Source organism: Salvelinus alpinus, chromosome 26 (assembly GCF_045679555.1).
Source record: "Salvelinus alpinus chromosome 26, SLU_Salpinus.1, whole genome shotgun sequence".
Taxonomy (NCBI): domain Eukaryota; kingdom Metazoa; phylum Chordata; class Actinopteri; order Salmoniformes; family Salmonidae; genus Salvelinus; species Salvelinus alpinus.
Genome location: NC_092111.1, coordinates 10,399,387 through 10,419,306, shown reverse-complemented (window position 1 = coordinate 10,419,306; position 19,920 = coordinate 10,399,387). Strand labels below are relative to the sequence as shown.

At 44.3% G+C, this 19,920-nt stretch overlaps 1 protein-coding gene across 5 annotated transcripts; it reads right to left on the bottom strand.

Moving 5' to 3' along the window:
* Positions 1 to 3,910: 3,910 nt before the first annotated feature.
* LOC139554658 (bromodomain-containing protein 2-like) lies at positions 3,911 to 18,918 on the bottom strand. 5 transcript variants are annotated; one of them, XM_071367649.1, is made up of 12 exons: positions 16,654 to 18,918; positions 13,163 to 13,469; positions 12,703 to 12,840; positions 12,224 to 12,371; positions 11,690 to 11,877; positions 10,964 to 11,431; positions 10,508 to 10,636; positions 10,173 to 10,388; positions 9,549 to 9,808; positions 9,062 to 9,387; positions 8,690 to 8,818; positions 3,911 to 6,781 (listed from the first exon to the last, which is right to left on the bottom strand). In XM_071367649.1, the coding sequence occupies exons 1-12, from the start codon at positions 16,683 to 16,685 to the stop codon at positions 6,660 to 6,662; spliced, it is 2,463 nt and encodes an 820-aa protein (XP_071223750.1). In that variant the 5' UTR covers positions 16,686 to 18,918; the 3' UTR covers positions 3,911 to 6,659. The 5 variants fall into 5 exon arrangements, with proteins under 5 accessions (XP_071223750.1, XP_071223755.1, XP_071223751.1 ...); XM_071367654.1 differs by having other exon boundaries at positions 18,384 to 18,918; XM_071367650.1 differs by having other exon boundaries at positions 8,690 to 8,815; positions 16,654 to 18,917.
* Between the last annotated feature and the right edge of the window lie 1,002 nt (positions 18,919 to 19,920).

Sequence of the window (19,920 nt, the reverse complement as noted above, 5' to 3'; positions counted from 1 at the left end):
CCACAAATGTGCATGTGTCAGCATATGGTCTCACAAGGGGTCTGAGGATCTCATCTCGGTACCTAATGGCAGTCAGGCTACCTCTGGCGAGCACATGGAGGGCTGTGCGGCCCCACAAAGAAATGCCACCCCACACCATGACTGACCCACCGCCAAACCGGTCATGCTGGAGGATGTTGCAGGCAGCAGAACGTTCTCCACGGCGTCTCCAGACTCTGTCACGTCTGTCACATGTGCTCATGTGCTCAGTGTGAACCTGCTTTCATCTGTGAAGAGCACAGGGCGCCAGTGGCGAATTTGCCAATCTTGGTGTTCTCTGGCAAATGCCAAACGTCCTGCACGGTGTTGGGCTGTAAGCACAACCCCCACCTGTGGACGTCGGGCCCTCATACCACCCTCATGGAGTCTGTTTCTGACCGTTTGAGCAGACACATGCACATTTGTGGCCTGCTGGAGGTCATTTTGCAGGGCTCTGGCAGTGCACCTCCTTGCACAAAGGCGGAGGTAGCGGTCCTGCCGCTGGGTTGTTGCCCTCCTACGGCCTCCTCCACGTCTCCTGATGTACTGGCCTGTCTCCTGGTAGCGCCTCCATGCTCTGGACACTACGCTGACAGACACAGCAAACCTTTTTGCCACAGCTCGCATTGATGTGCCATCCTGGATGAACTGCACTACCTGAGCCACTTGTGTGGGTTGTAGACTCCGTCTCATGCTACCACTAGAGTGAAAGCACCGCCACCATTCAAAAGTGACCAAAACATCAGCCAGGAAGCATAGGAACTGAGAAGTGGTCTGTGGTCACCACCTGCAGAACCATTCCTTTTTTGGGGGTGTCTTACTAATTGCCTATAATTTCCACCTTTTGTCTATTCCATTTGCACAACAGCATGTGAAATTTATTGTCAATCAGTGTTGCTTCCTAAGTGGACAGTTTGATTTCACAGAAGTGTGATTGACTTGGAGTTACATTGTGATGTTTAAGTGTTCCCTTTATTTTTTTGAGCAGTGTATATCCCAACTGCACTTGAGTAGTGAGAGACTCCATATCAAACAACACAAGAACAGATACTCTTCACTTTTGAATCATTCACCACACGATTCATCCGACATGCATCAATACCTCCTGGAATATCTTTCAACACCGACTTCCCACGAGCCGCCAGATATTACCCCATTGAGGGGTGCCCTGTACCGAAGAGGCACACACGAAACGTCAAACTTCTCAAATCGCGTGAGATGCAACACACGTTCCTTCTGAAGTACAAAGAATCTAAACAAGCCCGCTTCTCTTGTGATCCTTACAGCCTTCACTTTACCCAGAACTCCCTCCACCAGTTTGGATATCTCAAATGGATCCCTTACGGGGAAAAAATTCCGGTCAGAGTTATAACTGCAGTACAATGCAGTATAACTGCAGTATGCAGCAAATTCTGCGTCCAATATAACACCATTTTTTTAGTTCTGAAATTTTGCAGTGTAAATGCAGTTAGAGTGCAAAATACCACAGGTGACTGCAGTTACTGCACTTTTACTGCAGTTTCAAAACTGCAATCTTTTTTTGTAAGAGATTCTCCAATATTGGTAATCCGATCCTACAAGACACGTTGGGACATTCTCAGCACTGTACACTACTTTGCTCCGTTTTCCCATTTTGTTTTTACAATATTCCAATTCTCATTGATTCTACCGCCCTTAGATTCACAATCCACATCAGTTTCCGCCATCTTTCCTCTCATCTCTGTGACTCGTCAGCTTGTAGTATGAGTCCTCATATTGCAGTGCTAAAAAAGGGAAATGAGTTTCCTCTGATTCGTTCAGCCATTCTTATGGGGGAAATTAATGGGAAAATAATGGGGTTAGGAGAACAAAGGCTTAGGAGATATTATACGTTTAGTTCTATGAGATCACTGTTAACATTACCTTTCATGTGCTTTATGTGCTTGTTTTGATGACATAAATACTTCAAATACACCAAAATCTCATTGAATAAAACATATGAGATCTCCTAAGCCTGTCTTTACCACAGACCTTATTTATTGGGAGCTTATCCCAAAATCTTCCATAAACCCCATTTGTATCCCCATAGACTTTGGCCAACCAGCCATGGCAGAGTTAGTGACGACAAAAATACACCATTACACCATTTATACTTTAATTGCAGCAGGTAATACAGATATAATCCTATATTTTAACCTAGGCACAAACATTCAGACAACGCAATTCAACGTCAATAGGCCAACCATATATCAGTGGGTTTCAACCTGTGTCCCGCGGTTCACGGGGATAATGCAGATGGTCCGCAAATATTTTCAGATTTTTAATGCGAATATGTGAACACCTATTGTTATTGCCTGAATTGTTCTTGTTGGTTTTTTCTTGAGATGTTCAAATAACTCAAGCATAGATTGGTAACTTTTTTTCTAATTCAGTCCACAGAAACAAGAGGCCATGAGTAACTTGGTCAAAAAGAATGGCAACAATTGGCCTATAGGGGTCTCTGTTATAAGCAGTCTCACTTAAACCCTCATATCCGTTGCCCCATTTGACATAGAGACTTGAAACTTTGTATGTAGGTGTCTTTCTTTACACTAAACAAATTTTCCCTGAGGACCCACCCATAAGGTCCGTCAGGATAGATTTTCCTCCATCTTGGACATTTTGGAAAACCTTTCAAAAACGTATTCTCATGAACCATAAGTCCAAATAACACCATATATTTACGGTAATATGCTCAGATAATATACAAAAATGTCTCTTAACCAACATCCTCTAACTCCTGTACCCCTTTAAAAGACAGAGCAAGCTACACCTCAACCTCAGCACAATGCCTCATGACCACCTACACGCTCTAATATCCTAAGTAGACTGGGCATGACATTTGAGCAACCTGCTGAGGTCGAGGTTTTGTTTCCTCTGTCTTTTAGACGGGTACGTCGTGGTACAGGAGTTGGAGGATTGTGAATACATTGAAGACTTCTCTGTCTGATCTGTTCAACCTGGGCAAATATGTGGGAAAATGGGATATAAAATGCAGAGTGGTTTAATTAATAACATGTTTAATTACCATTCACTTGTCACTCATAGAAGTGGAATAGGTGAATGCTGGAGTTGTCAGACAATGCTGTGTGTGTTCCAAGTACATTGGAAATCAAACAAATTAGAAAAAAAAGGGTTTATCTGAAAGTCCTCTAATGAACATCGTTTTCTCCACAGTTCTACACTTCCCTTTCCCCCCGACGTTCCAGAGGCTTCTCGGATCTCACGTCAGACCTGACCGGCTGGCAAATCATACTTTGTGCTGCTTTATGAAAGTTACTGCCAACATTTACTATAGCCCATTTACTCAAAATGGAGTCTCGAACATGTTCCCTTATTGAAATTGCCAGACATACACTAAATTACCAAAAGTATGTGGACACCTGCTCGTCAAACATCTCATTCCAAAATCATGGGCAGCCTCCACTCTTCTGGGAAGGATTTCCACTAGATGTGGGAACATTGCTGCGGGGACTTGCTTCCGTTCAGCCATATGAGCATTAGTGAGGTTGGGCACTAATGTTGGGCGATTAGGCCTGGCTCGCAGTCAACGTTCCAATTCATCCCAAAGGTGTGGGTTGAGGTGGGGTTGAGGTCAGGGCTCTGTGCAGGCCAGTCAAGTTCTTCCACACCGATCTTGAAACCATTTCTGTATGGACCTCTTTTGGTGTACGGGGGCATTGTCATGCTGAAACAGGTCAGGGCCTTCCTCAAACTGTTGCCACAAAGTTGGAAGCACAGAATCGTCTTGAATATCATTGTATGCTGTAGATTTCACTTCACTGGAACTAAGGACCATTTTCAGTGACAGCTTATCATCCTCCTTTTGAATCATTACATGGGCCCACTTTAATTGCTCAAAACAGACACAGAGTGAGTGTTAAAGACCTCTCTCTCTTTATTTGTAGTCAGACAGTTCAAAGTTTTTTTCTTCTAAAATAAACAGAGCAAGAAACAACCATCTCACAATTGTAGGGGGTGAAAGAACATGACTAAGAACAAAAGCAAAACAAGAAACCTCAGTGGTAGAAACCTGCTCCAAAGTTGTGACTGTAAAATGTAAACTTTTTTCAACCGTGCCTTTTCTCCTTACAGCTGTACACATTTTTGTTTGAGTAGTTTGTCATTATTACCAATATGCAACTTTCTCCATTGACTTCAAGTAAATGCAATAACGATTTGGTCTCAGTGTCCACTCAAATAAATAACTGATCACACGTACAAAATCTAAATTCTCAAACAATTATATTTTAAAAAAGCTTGACTTCTTAACTAAATCACTAAATCAGTTTAGTACCTCGGAATATCATGAAGTACGTATACCACTTCTGCTAAACAAACTATGAGCAAGGAAATGGTCACCACAATCTTCTTCCCAAATCAGATTTAGCTAAATTGAAGACAAAAAAAACATTCAGCTGCCAAAATGTTAAAAGGCCAAGTTGTTCAAATAAATAGTGTGGTTTTGTGCCATAAAGCATTGGTATTGCAACGCTATGGGAATCAGACCTGGGGGACACAAGGACGGCATTTAACCACCCCACTGAACCTTACTAAGATACCATCTAGAAAAATAGATTTTTTCCACAGATAAAATGAAGTCTCAAAATCTAGTCATTATACATTACTCATGCAAGTTAAAATGTCTTGCAAGAGAGATGTGACCATTTCAGTAGTCTGTAGACTTCACTTGACACATTCTGGACATATCCAATTGACAGAAAACAAAACAAGGGAAGAATCTGTTTGCGTGTGGGTAATGCTGAGTGGAGAGATGTCCTCACAATTTATTTGCAGATTGGTCACAAGATAGAAACAGGTCATTTACAGAGTGAAAAGTAGGAAAAAGTTAGTTCACTTAAACCATTTGTGTACCATGGACACCCCTCTCAAGCTGTAGAAGTACATGCGTATGTTGCAGTCTTGATGCTCTTCAGTTTCTTCATGTATACTGAAACAAGGTGCTTTACAATGCAGAATTATTTCAAACGCCTGCATCAACAAGATGAGAAACTAAGCAGGGCTGTGTTTACTGTGAGAGGCCGTGCCCCTCTCTCTCACACACACACACACACTTTACCTTCTAATTCCTTGTCATAAAACAGTTAAACTAAAGACAGCCTGTCCACACCTTTACTTTCTCCCCACATTTGGGGATTCCTTAAAATTCTTCTTTATAAAAGAAAAATAGATATTTATATATTTGTACATACTATATACACAAAGCGTGGAGAGAAAGACATAGTCCAGAACTCTGGGATCATCTCGTACTATCTATCCTCCTCGCTTTCTAGAGCTTGTAGAGATCCTGCCATCTTGAGGTCCTGCCATTTTTCTAGAGCCAGGAGAGATCCTGCCATCTTTCTAGAGCTTGTAGAGATCCTGCCATCTTTCCAGAGCCAGTAGAGATCCTGCCATCTTTCTCTAGAGCCAGTAGAGATCCTGCCATCTTGAGATCCTGCCATCTTTCCAGAGCCAGTAGAGATCCTGCCATCTTTCTCTAGAGCCAGTAGAGATCTTGCCATCTTGAGATCCTGCTATCTTTCTCTAGAGCCAGTAGAGATCCTGCCATCTTTCTCTAGAGCCAGTAGAGATCTTGCCATCTTGAGATCCTGCTATCTTTCTCTAGAGCCAGTAGAGATCCTGCCATCTTGAGATCCTGCCATCTTTCTAGAGCCAGTAGAGATCCTGCCATCTTGAGATCCTGCCATCTTTCTAGAGCCAGTAGAGATCCTGCCATCTTTCTCTAGAGCCAGTAGAGATCCTGCCATCTTGAGATCCTGCCATCTTTCCAGAGCCAGTAGAGATCCTGCCATCTTTCTCTAGAGCCAGTCGAGATCTTGCCATCTTGAGATCCTGCTATCTTTCTCTAGAGCCAGTAGAGATCCTGCCATCTTTCTCTAGAGCCAGTAGAGATCTTGCCATCTTGAGATCCTGCTATCTTTCTCTAGAGCCAGTAGAGATCCTGCCATCTTGAGATCCTGCCATCTTTCTAGAGCCAGTAGGGATCCTGCCATCTTGAGATCCTGCCATCTTTCTCTAGAGCCAGTAGAGATCCTGCCATCTTTCTAGAGCCAATAGAGATCCTGCCATCTTGAGATCCTGCCTTCTAGAGCCAGTAGAGATCCTGCCATCTTGAGATCCTGACATCTTTCTAGAGCCAGTAGAGATCCTGCCATCTTGAGATCCTGCCTTCTAGAGCCAGGAGAGATCCTGCCATCTTTCTAGAGCCAGTAGAGATCCTGCCATCTTGAGATCCTGCCTTCTAGAGCCAGGAGAGATCCTGCCATCTTTCTAGAGCCAGTAGAGATCCTGCCATCTTGAGATCCTGCCTTCTAGAGCCAGGAGAGATCCTGCCATCTTTCTAGAGCCAGTAGAGATCCTGCCATTGGCTCTTTTTCCTATGAGACGGCACATCATCTCTGTCAAGCCTCTAGGTTTCTAGAGCAATGAAAAAACCCACTCTCTCTCCATCCACTCTTTCTGTTGGGACTGGATTCTTCTCTATCTTTTTTAATTCCGGGTCAGTTCTGACTATAGTCTGACCCTCCTGCAGCTCTGTTGGCAGTCCTGCTCTGTCCTGTCTGGGGTTCGTGGGCTCAATGCCCATCCATCTGGAGCTTTCAGTCCGAGTCACTGGTGTCAGAGGAGGACGAGGAAGAAGATGAGGAAGAGTCTGAGCTGGAGCTGCTGGCGCTGAGGCGAGACGCTACGGCGTGGGGCTCCACTGCACTGGGCTTCTCTGCTGAGAGAGAGAACGATACACACAAGGTCAAATACTTGGAATATAATGTTGAAAAGACAACCTACACATTTTGCAAAGACCTGAGCTGATCTCTTTCATGAAACACTATGAAGGTGGATAGGGCCATACATTAGAGAAAATGTATTTTAAATACATTTTGGCTTGTAGTTCCACATCTCTGTGAATGCTCTGAAAGTATACTGAACAAAAATATCAAATGCAACAAGACTTGAGATAAAGTTCATGTAAGGAAATCAGGCAATTTAAATGAATTCATTGGGCCCTAATCTATGGATTTCCTGACTTATATACAAATAGATATGCATCTGTTGGTCAGATATCTTGAAAAACAAATCTGAAAACCAGACCATATCTGGAGGGACCACCATTTGCCTCATGCAGTGAGAAATCTCCTTCACATAGAGTTGATCAGGCTGTTGCTTGTGGCCTGTGGAATGTTGTCCCACTCCTCTTCAATTACTATGTGTTGTTGCTGGATATTGGTGGGAACTGGATCATGCTGTCATACACGTCGATCCAGAGCATCCCAAACATGTCTGGTGACTATGCAGGCCATGGAAGAACTGGGACATTTTCAGCTTCCAGGAATTGTGTACAGATCCTTACAACAAGGAGCCGTGCATTATCATGCTGAAACATGGGGTGATGAATGGCATGACAATGGCCTCAGGATCTCGTCACTGTATCTCTGCGCATTCAGGTTCCCACCGATAAAATGCAATTGTGCTTGTTGTCAGCTTATGCCTGTCCATACCATAACCCCACCATGGGGCACTCTGTTCACAACGCTGACATCAGCAAACCGCTCGCCCACACGACGCCATACACGTGGTCTGAGGTAGAGAGGCCGGTTGGACATACTACCAAGTTCTCTAAAACGACGTTGAAGGCGGCTTTATGTGTCACGCCCTGGCCTTAGTATTCTTTGTTTTCTTTATTATTTTAGTTAGGTCAGGGTGTGACATGGGGTTAGGTTTGTGTTTTTGTATTGTCTTGGGTGGTTTGGAGTGTCTAGGGGGATTTGTTAGAGTGTATGGGTTTGTGTTGAGTGGATGTGTCTAGAATAGTCTATAGTTTAGTGTATGTGTCTAGTATAGTCTATGGTTGAGTGTAGGTGTTTAGAAAAGTCTATGGCTGCCTGATTTGGTTCTCAATCAGAGACAGCTGGTCATAGTTGTCTCTGATTGGGAGCCATATTTAAGGGAGCCATAGGCTTTAGGTATTTGTGGGAAATTGTCTATGTTATACGTTTGTAGCCTGTATGTGCACTACGTTCATAGCTTCACGGTCGTTCATTGTTTTGGTTAGTTTGTATAGTGTTTTGTGTCGTGTTCATCTTCGTGGTGTTAATAAAAGAAGATGGCTTATTTTCCAAATGCTGCGTTTTGGTCCGTCTCTCAACAACACCACCGTGACATTATGGTAGAGAAATGAACATTCAATTCTCTGGCAACAGCTCTGGTGGACATTCCTACAGTCAGCATGCCAACTGCACGGGGTCTAAAAACTTGAGACATCTGTGGCATTGTGTTGTGTGACAAACTGCACATTTTAGAGTGGCCTTTTATTGTCCCCAACACAAGGTGCACCTGTGTAATGATCATGCTGTTTAAACAGCTTCTTGATACACCACATCTGTCAGGTGGGGTGGATAGATTATCTTGGCAAAGGAGAAATCCTCACGAGCAGGAATGCAAACGCATGTGTGTACAACATTTAAGATAAATAAGCTTTTTGTGCTTATGGCACAGATCTGGGATCTTTTATTTCAGCTCGTGAAACATGGGACCAACACTTTGCATGATGTGTTTATATTTTTGTTCAGGGTAGTTGTCATGTCTGCTGTGTCTATTCTTTGGGCACTGATGCAGATTTATTCTGACTCACCTTTGGTTTTCTGAGGCTTCTTGCCAGAGTTGAGCTGGCCGCTGACATCCAGCAACCTCTGCTCCAGTTCCAACTGCTTCTCCAGAGCCAGCTCCTCCCGGGACTTCCCTGCTCCACCTTTCTTCCCTGCTAACAGAGAGGAGACCAGGGGGTTAGGTGATGCAATGTCTGCATTCACCAACTGATCCAGTAAACAGAGACTAAGTCACTATGATGCTACCCAGTGAAACCCTTGAAATTTGCATGACATTTGAATGAAATTAAAACAGAAAAGCCCTATGGTTAGCGCCCATCCGGGACACGTAACAGGGGCCAGAGAACATTCGGGGGGGGGGGGGGGGGGTCCGGCGCTACACAGGAAAGTTCCCTCACCATAGGGTTTGCGAGGCTTCTTGCGGAGGCAGGTCATGACGTAACGTTCCAGCTCGCGCAGCGTGGACGGCTTGAGCGTCTCAAAGTCGATCTCGATCTCCTCTGGGTTGGTGTCGCGCAGCGACGGCTCGCGTGCCTGGATGATGTGAACCACGCGGCCCAGCTTCTCCCCGGGCAGCTTGTTGATGTCCAGGCTGAGCTGCCGCTTCTCGTCGTAGCTCATGGGCGATACCTCGTCTTCCTCCTCGGAGTCGTAGTGGGGGAGCATGGCGGCAGCGCTCATCTGGTGCATGCTGAGCGTCACTGCCTGAGACTTCTTGGAGGACCTGAGTGTGAGAGTGTGATTTAATGATTCAATCCTAAAGGTTAACAGTTTGCTTTTGTCAGGAATAGTTTTTGGGAATGGTTATAGTATGGAGTAAATAAATCATATCATGACAGAGATGTTAAAATCGATAGACACCGCTTGCCAGTAGAGGGAACTCACTTGCTCTTGTTGCTCTTCTTGCCAGTGCTCCTCTTGCCCTGTGTGGAGCCCCCTTTGCTGCTCTTGGGTGTCTTCGACATCTTCGGCATCTTGGTGACCTTGGGCGTTTTAGCCGGCCGGATGGGTATATCCTCTTCGACTGGCACCCGGCTTCCCCGATGCTTCTCGGGCTTCTTCTTCTTCTTCTTGTCCTTCTTCCTCTTAGGCTTGACGATGGGGCCCTGGGAGAGTGCTGCCAGTTGCTCATGAACTGCTTTCAGCTGATGGGACCGTGGAGAGGACACGGTCAGTGACTGTTGTGGCAAACACTTCCAGCTCAGGTTTACATAAATACTTTTGTATTTAAAAATTAAAATATATATATATATATACTGTACATATTTTTTAATTACCTGCACTTTCTTGATTTTTCTGACAACTACATTATTGAAGAAAAATGTATTACTACAACAGATATGTGGTTGTCTCATCTAGCTGGATTAAGATGAACGCACTAACAGTAAGTCGCTCTGGATAAGAGCGTCTGCTAAATGACTAAAATGTAATGGAATTTTGTGATGTAACGTAGTCTGAATGTTGATGTGTGTGTGGTGTTGCGGTGGGCGCAGGGCTGGGTCAGTCTACCTGTGTACACACCTGTTCCTGCAGCTCGGCCAGGCGGTGTGCTCGCTCCTCCTCGCTGTCCGAGCTGGGGCTGCTGTCGCTCTCGCTCTCGCTGCTGGGGTCGCTCTCAGACGAGGACGAGGAGGAAGATGAAGAAGATGAGGAGTGCCCACCCATGGAAGCAGGAGGGGCCGCGGGCTCGTCAGGCATCTTGGCAAAGCAGAACTCAAAGACGTCCTGGAGAGAGAGGAGGACATCAGATCAGTGCACTCAGCTGTACGATACTACTGCTCAAAGGCATAAAATCTCAGACAAGAAAAGACACATCTCCATGCTTAAAATGTGTTGACCCGTACCTGTAGTTTGCGTGCCATGGCTACCACGTCATGGTCTGGAGGGTTGTACTTGTAGCAGTTAGAGTACATTATCCTGACGTCGCCGGCAAACTGCTGGGCGTCCCGGTACTCTCGACTGTCCATTTTCCTCTGCAGAGGGAGATGGGAGGAGGATAACGTCACAGAATTACTGACAGTCTAATTTCATGGTGCTTGATGCAGCTCTGATATACAGCCCTTGCCAAGGGTCCATTGTGTGAGGTTTACAAACAGACTGTGTGGTGGAGCAAAGGAGGCTGCTGAGGGGAGGACGGCTCATAGTCATGGCCAGAACAGAGCAAATGGAACGGAATCAAACACCTGGAAATCATGTTTGATGTATTTGATACCGTTCCACTAATGCCGCTCCAGACATTACCACGAGCCCATCCTCCCCAATAAGGTGCCACCGACCTCCTGTGGTGGCGAGGCATGTACCTTGATGGTGCTGAGGTCCATGGGCTGCTTGATGATGTCGTGGTAGTCGTGTAGGCCCAGCATGGAGGCGTCCACTGGTTTGTAAAAGGGCCAGGCGTACGCCGCGTGTTTCTTGGACAGCAGCTCTTTGAGAATCCCGTTGCAGTACCGGAGCTGCTGGCCCAGTTTGCCCCGTCGCACCGGCTGGAGCTGCACAGAATCTGGCAGGTCCTTCTTCGGGGGCTTGATAGGGCGCCCGCTGACTCCCCGCCTCCCTGCAGGTGCTTTGGTGCCCGCCGTGCCTCTGCCGCGGCCCATACCAATACCCATCCCGAGCCCCAGGCCATGGCCTACCCCCAGCGAGGTGAGTGTCAATGGTGAGTCGGGCCCGCCGGCCATGCCCATGCCAATCCCGCCAACGCCCACGGTGATGGGCATGGCCATGGTGGTGGGGGTGGTGGTGTCTGCTTTCCGCTTCACTCCCTTTTTCTGTTGGGAGACAGAGACACAGGGGCTCTTGTCATTGGCTGAAAGCTTACCATTTCGGATAACGGGCCAAGAAATATTTTAAAAATAGTAAACGACGATGTCAGATGATGTCGCCAATTTCCGCATAACATTGTTGCAGTAGGTACTCTAAAGTAGCACAAACAGTTAAGGCCATCAGGTAAATTGTTTAACAACTTTGTAGTTTAGGGGTAAGTGAACACTGCACAGACAGATTTGTGTATGGCCTGCTGCCCTTACCTTGGCTGTGGGCTGTGTGGGGGATAAGCCTAGCATAGCAGGAGTACTGTGGAGGGTGAGAGGTAGGCTCTTGGCCAGGAGCGTCTGTGGGGGGGTTGAGAGCGACTCTGGGGTGTCCGGCGTGGGGGGAGAGTACGCGGACTGGGACACTGCCGGGACCTGGTGAGCAGTCGTCACTCCTCCTGGTACTGAGACAAATTAAGGGGGAAAAAGTGGTTACGCATGGGAGTTTACACGTATTCATGTGGTCCTGTGTCGCCAAGTTGGTAAAACATGGCGCTTGTAACATCAAGGATTGTGGGTTTGACTCCCGATGGAGCCGCCCATAAGAAAAATGTATGCATCACTAGGTTGCTTTAATAAACATCTGCTAAATTGCATATTATATGATATATAGATAGAAATATAGATAGATATACACGTAGATATTATTCATATTCACATTATCTGACAGAAAGAGTCAATATCAAACACATTCATTAACCACACACAAACAGAATCACACAAACCCCCACATGCTCTCCTGGTGCTCACCTGTGGCCCTGCGTCCTCTGCCTGGCTTGCCCGGTTTGCCCCGTGGTGGAGGAGGGGGCAGTTCTATCTCCTCCTGGGGCATCTGGGCAACCTTCTGAAGGAACGCTTTCTCCAGGGACTGGGCCATCAGAACAATATCATCTGTTGGCTGGGAGACAGTCACCATGGAAAAGCGTTACCCGGCTGGAGATTACATGTAGGGCACATAACTTCTCAAAATAGGATGTGAGATCAGCGTCATCTCTATCAGATAGATGATATCTTTAGACAGTTTATAAGACTGGGTTTATTAGTGCCGTATCTCTGACAGTTTCCAGAGACGTCAAATATAAATAGATAATACGATGTTGAGCTTTTTAAACTCAAACGGCGTTTTGACTCCCTCTAGTGTCCAGCCAGTAGCCGCAGTTGGTCAATGGCTCATTTATGACAGTGAAAATGTTAACTGTGGTTACAGCATTTGTGTCTCACACACACACCTTGTTGTAGATGTAGCAGTTGGTGAACATGGTGTTGAAGTCCTGCATGCACTCGCTGGCGCTGCGGTAGTAGTTGCTCTCCAGGCGCCGCTTGATGGTCCCCATGTCCATGGGCTGCTTGATGATCTTGTGATAGTCCTGAGACAGAGAGGAGCACGTTTACTTAACGCTGCCGTGCTAATAATAAATAAACGGCGCTCTCCACGCCTATTCAGCGCTGTATTGTCTGTAAGCTTGGAAGAAAGGCTTTTAGAAAACTTTGAAAAGTCCCCAACCTAACATAAGAATATTCTAAATTCCTTAGTTCTATTAGGTCTGAAAACTGAGACATCCTAATACGCAAATAGGATTAAATAACACTATTTGAATATCTATCGAGAAATATCCGCTGTCCGTCTGAGTTTGGCTAAGGTACAATGTGACTGGGCTCTCTGGAACAGTGGCTTGCAGGGACACTCACAGGCAGGCTGAGCTTGGAGGCGTCCACAGGCTCATGGAAGGGCCATGCGAAGTGGTGCCTCCACAGGTACTTCATCATGGCTCTCTGGAGGAACTGCAGCTGGTTGGTGGCGCGGCCCTGCCGGTTCGTGTCGTGCACTAGGGGCCGTGGTGACCCAGAGGGGGGAGCTTGCCCGTGGGGGAGCAACGGCGGGCCCTCGAATCCCTCGAACAGCAGTGATGGTTTCCGGATGCGCTTTCCGGGGCCCGGCGGGCCCTGCTCCATCGCCATGACGCCATGCAGGCCTACGTCGACCCCGCCCAGGGAGCTGTTGACGGAAAGGGAGGAGGGAATAAGCATAGAGCAATAGGGCACAAAGACAAATGGGGAGGTGGAGAAAGGAGAAGGTATTGGATGAATCAGCAGTCCTCATTGAACAAGCCTTCTACTTAGCTAGCCCACTCGAAACGTCTTAGATGACAGGTAAGCAAAAAATATCCAGTCAATAGTGACTAATTCCCCCTCTCACCATGATTACGTTTCAGTTGAGCTTTGAGTCACAACTGCCTCATTGGCATTGACAGAAACTAAAGGATTAGCCAGACCACCAGTACTGTCACAGACTGTAGAAAATATACATATGGGTGTGGTTTCAGGAGTTCTTGGACAGCTGGCCTCAGGCAGGCATTTGTGAGGTTCACCAAGTAGCCAAAAGCTTTCGCAATACACCATGACAAGGATGTACGGGTATATTTAGCTTTGAGCAGTTTGCATTGTTACACCATGAACCCTTTGACTGTTGAAACCTTTCTGTTGACTGTGGTTTAGTGCCCCTGGCTGATAATATCTGTGGGTTAGAAGTAGTCTCAATAGAAACAGTTTTATCTGTTGAAACTGTGATAAGAGCCTGGCTGGACATACACAGCAACAGTTATACTCATACCGAACATAAAGTGACATAACATGTTACATAAAAGCAGCCTGTTAAATGAAACAGTGGATTTAATGGAATGCAGTGACCATTATACTGGTGATACGATCCCATAGTCCTGCCATTAAAACACCCAGAGGCTTAGAGGGGAGCAGTGTTATAGAAATGAGGGAAGACAACACCTCCATGCTTTTAACTGCACATTTCTCATCTCCCTGGCAACAAAGCTAACAACTCCATTCCATTGGCTGGAAGGTTATAAAACATGGTAACTAGAACCTACCCCCCCACCAACAAAGTTGGTTTGTGCATCTAGCATTGTGATACAGATACAATGCGTGTTTTAACGGGATTCATAAATGGAGGGGTTAAAGAGTGCAGTGATCAAGTCACTCAGATCACAGGTGACCCCGTTCAAATGCACCATTGACAAAATTGAGCTGATTTATTTATACACCATAACCCTGAATGAGTTTGTATAGACTAGTAAAACTGTGCAAATAGCTTGTATTCATATTCCATGCCTTGTGAACATTAACTATGTGTATTGAAAGGTGCACTGTTAGTTGGCAATTAGAAGCCACTTATGGACAAATACTCTAGGTCTCTTCATAATTGCTACCAGGAATTAACTTCCTCTATAGGGACAATCTAAAATAATATGGAAAAGTTGCCAGTGATGCAACTGGGTGACATGTCTTGTGCTTACATAAGATAGGGAACAGGGCCCGGTCCTCTGAAAACAGGAAAGTAGGGGTTAAATGTTTACGATCAATCCCCACTACTCAAATTATCAAGATGAACTGACCAATTTCGAAAAAGTTAATATCAAAAAGAGGCCATTACCAACCATTCTATACTGTAGGCTGTGTCTACATGTCGCCTTCAATCAGACTAGATCAGTAGAGCTGCATCTTCCTCATAAGTGAACACCAGAGAAGACTACTAGAACAGAATTTTATATTCACCTGTAACTTACCTTGACACAAACAAATAACTGATGCAAACCGTGACCATTACGTAACCTACGTGGAAGCCATGCTGTAGTGACTTGCCCCATTACCAACTCTACAAAATGAAGACTGTTTCAGTTTCTTGAAGAAAAACATGGGTTTTGTAGCCTATGATGACCATGACAATCCAAGTCACAGATATCCCTTCTACTCATAGCTTAATATCAGCTGGTATTCAAATGATACAAGTTGGAAAACACATTTGACATTTAGTGTACTTTATTATAAAAGTAAAAAGCTTTCAAATACATAAAACTTACATCACTGACACTTATCAGCAACAAACATCAACATGAGCTACATTTCCTTTAAAAATAATTATTTGTGAAAGGGAAGACCGTACTAACCACAGAACATTATCCAATTTACATTTTACTCTAATGGTTACAAAAAAAAATAGATGTCTATTAATATTTTCCAGGTTTGGTGAGTGGAAAGGTAGTGGGTGGATTGTGAGACCATTGCAAGGACCTGATGGGAAACTATTCCCATCCAACAGTTAGATACTTGACTTGCACATGCTGATAAAATAAATACCATTGCAATGACCCGGCGTTAGGCTGCAATTATATGACGGCTAAATGATCAGCACTATCCATAACCGTAATGCAGCCATGACATGTAACGTTTACCACCCTGTTTGCCAAATATATCCCACCCCATCCATATACAGGAGAACGAGACTCACCAAATACTTCAAACCAGTAGTTAGCTACCAACCCAGCTTACCTCGTTCTACTCAAATACATTGGTGATGCAGCTACATTAGCTTGCTAACGTTAACAAGTAACTTACTGTTTGTTGTGACTACCAAAACAGCTCAGTTAACTTAGTTGGCTTTCACTAGACGAGCTTTCAATGGCTAACGTAAGGAAAACAATCATGGCTATTCTATATACTTATATCTATTAGTTTGCCAAGTTCGAGTTAACGGGAAAGAGCTAAGTAACAAAGTAGACTTCCCGGCGAGCAATGACCGTCTGCTAGTTAGCTAGCTAACTTACGGCTACTAACTTAACTGACACAGCAAACTTATCCCATGGTAGCCAGTTACCGAGCAATAATATACCCACCAAACAATCACAATGTGAAAGAACTTCGCTAACATGCCAACATTCACCCAGCCATTAACAGTTAACCAACAGGAAGAGAAAATAAAAAGCGAAGGACAGTTATGCTCGTGTAAATCCAGTTTAGCGATATCACCAACTAACGTTAGTTCGCTTGTTATCATGCCAGATGGGCTAGGCAATCCTACTAACGCAAGGACTAGCTACCCGAGACGCTGGGAAGATGGCGTCGGTGCAGTACGATTTAAACGACAGGCGTCCCAAATAATTATTGTCCTATTTTGCAGATTGACGAGTGATCACATCCTGACAATTGTCCAATATTGTTTTTTGTTGCAAAATTATACAAACGCTCTATGCCGATTGAGCAGTCTTGGTTTAACACTTTCGGTGAACATGTCGGTAATCAGAAAGCATCTGTTTATAAGTGAATACTACTCCTAATGCAACAATACGCTTTCAGATCGCAAATTTAAATTCAATTAGTCCGATCGGTACCTGTCATGGGGCGGGTTTATGGCCGTCTCCATCGCGATGGATCCGGATTCTGTTTAAATACCAATATTCAAGTTCCTGTTTTGCCCGTGCTTTCCTCCAGCTCTCACCGAATCCAACTGATCACTGCTTCAGCGAAATGGCATCTCGCGTCTATGCCCGACAATTTATAGACCAACCATGCATTCTATTGGATACGAATTATAAGACTACGCCCTATGATTTTCTATTCGCAGTTGAACATGTCAACCAGGGTAACCACACCTCCAAACACCATTTGTTTTCCTATATGCTTCCCATCCAACCGATTTGTATATTGTTATTATCAATCAAACTACAATAGCAATATTACTGGCTAGACCTCCCAGCACTCAAAATGTATACTTTGATTGGTTATTTTACGTAGTCGATTACGAAATGCGACATCCAACAACCCGCCCTTTCGCTTATCAAATTACATTACGTCAGCGTGGGCAATGCAACGATAATGATTGGTCGCTGGAGCTCCAGCGCGAACTTCCAGAGTAAACAGAAAGCAAGCCATTGGTTAGCGAGTTCAGTCACACGTATCTATCAGATGCCAAACGTAGGCCGAGCGCTTAAACACATTTCTTTCCGAGTAGCCGCATTTTAGTTGTGTTGACGGAGCGCCATCTTGAAGTGCACACGAGCTTGACTGTGCATACATGTGCATACATGATGGTGTCACAAAATGTACAAGTAATACCACTCCCTGCGTTGGATCAAAAGGGCGATGATCATAACGCCTAGTTTCAAACCACGTGCTGTCTGACCTAACTACATATTTTACCAGGAATAATTATTTCTGACAACTACAAGAAAGGCTACCATTATCCGAGGCCTACTAATGTCATAACTCAACCAAGGCCTGACACTATTAATAGCACAACATTTGATGGACACAATAGCTTAACACACACTGAAGCTGAGGTTTTAAATGTCTTAGGGAGGACAAAGCAAACTAAGCTAAAGTGGCAAAGGAAATTGCCCTCCATTGTATGACACAGCAATTCTCTCAACTCTTGCTGAAATGGTTATCAAATCAGATAAGAATTTCGGATATACACACAACCACTTAACAATTACTATAAGAGAACCTTCTAGCAAAGGTCGCATCTGTTAAGAATTTTAGAGAAAAGTTGCTCAACTTCAATAACACCCAAGTAGGCCGCATTCACGATTTGAACAGTTCAACTAAATCATAACTATAAACCTTACAAGTCGTCAACATTAGCTGTCCAGAGAATCCAAACTTAACGTTAGTTATATCTACATTTAACATAGACAACTAAATCCCCAACCATTTCCTATCATACCAAGATATTCATTCGACGAAGTCCACGTGCAACAAACTAGAGTATACTGAATTATCAGCACAATGCCAACCTTCGACAAAAAAAACTCGTAAAGGTAGTTTTAAAAGCTCTACAAAATGGTTCCCAAACGATAATACCCATCCCCCACACCAAGGTTACACGTTCTCTTCAATGTCACTCCACTAAATCCTCGCGATTTTCAATATATACGGACAAAAAGTATACATTTGAAAGCTTCTAAATACAATGAAACTTGAATTAAACCATACATTAATATTTATCTTAATCTTGAGTAAATACCAACAAAGAGTTTGCTAATTGACTCCCAGGGTTACATAAAATGTAACTATTAAAAATCTCAATTTGTAAATCCATTATGCAAAGTAAAAACTTTACTTCAAAATTCTTCTTGTCCTCCATCACGATACTTTTTTTTTCAACACATTTCCCTCAAACATGTCCGACTTCTTCATCATTCTTTGGGTGGGGGAAGGGAAGTCATGTGATGAATAAGCTCATGGCAAAATGTTTGCCAAAAAGTTGTAGGCTACACACTCACTGCCCCAGGAAAAAAAATATATATTGATGTATCCAGAAATTGTCATCTTGCCGTTACAAATCATATTCGTTGTCCACATGTTGCTGTATAAAAGTTAATTCGACCATATTGTTGATAACTTGGCGAAATCCTGAACAAAGGGCACGCTTTCGGGTATCAAACCGTTGCTCCAATTGGACAAACCCAAACCACGTGGTGCGTATTGGATTGATTGAAACGTTTCCTTGACAAAACTGCAGTAATCCATGCAAGCGGACAATATACATTTCTAGCATCGACACGAAACTTATATTTGTTATAACTGCAGGTCTTCTCTTGACAAAGTTTATATTTTGGTTGCCAGCATAGTGGATTCCACTGCGACAGCAAAAGCAAGCTGCTGCGCATGCGTAAAATATGGGCGAGCCAGTGGAAAGTGGGATATTGCCTCTATACACAGTAGACTCTGTGCTAGGGTCAGTTTTCCATTTGGAGAAGGCAGAGAAGCTTCGTTAGGACCTGGAGATGGTATCTGATTCTAGATCTGTGGTCACTCATGCAACTTCTACCTTCAGCTCTTATGAAGATTATTATCAGAAGATTAGTATTTGTAATGTATTGAAAATGTCAAATAAAATGTTTGAAAGAAAGAAAATTAGAATTCAAGTAACAGTAGGCTAAACATCAGAACATTTTGGAAAAATGATTGTGGGTAGTTGTTTAAGACACAAGTGCAATGATCATATAGTATAATGGGAATTGATTTAATCTCCAAACTACAAAGAAATGTTCATTGTTATCTTGCCACTATCTTGCCACAACCTCACGTCTATAGCATATCAGCTCAGTAGGCCTATGCACCACACACTGACATATTTGGGGGATATAATGGCCAACTTGAGGTGGCCATCGCTGGGTAGTTAATGATCTAATCAGGCTTCCAACAGAGAACAAGCTGTCCTTTGTGCTTTCTCAGGACTTGACAAATGGATAGGCCTAGCTGCTGAAGTTGTATGCTCACACCCCACCCTCAGTTCACAGCGCTCACTCAAGAGTAAGACGTCTCTGAGTCACCAAAGCATTCGGTGGATGAGCCCTGTTACATGATGATTTGGCCAGCAGGGGAAGTGGTTGCTAGGAAAGCTCTCCCCACCACGACTGGAGAGCCATCCATGGCAACATCCCCCTTGACAACTGACGATGCAAGCAGAGTAGTGTGGAAATACAAGGGAAGGTACAGTATGGCTCGCCAGTTCATGACTATGGAAAATGATTTTCCTAATTTGCATTTGTTGAGCGAGACCCTCTCTCCTTCCTTTCACATTCTATGTATACCATGAACAATTAGCATTATGGCATAAATGTTATGACTTGATTGAATACCTAATAAAACTT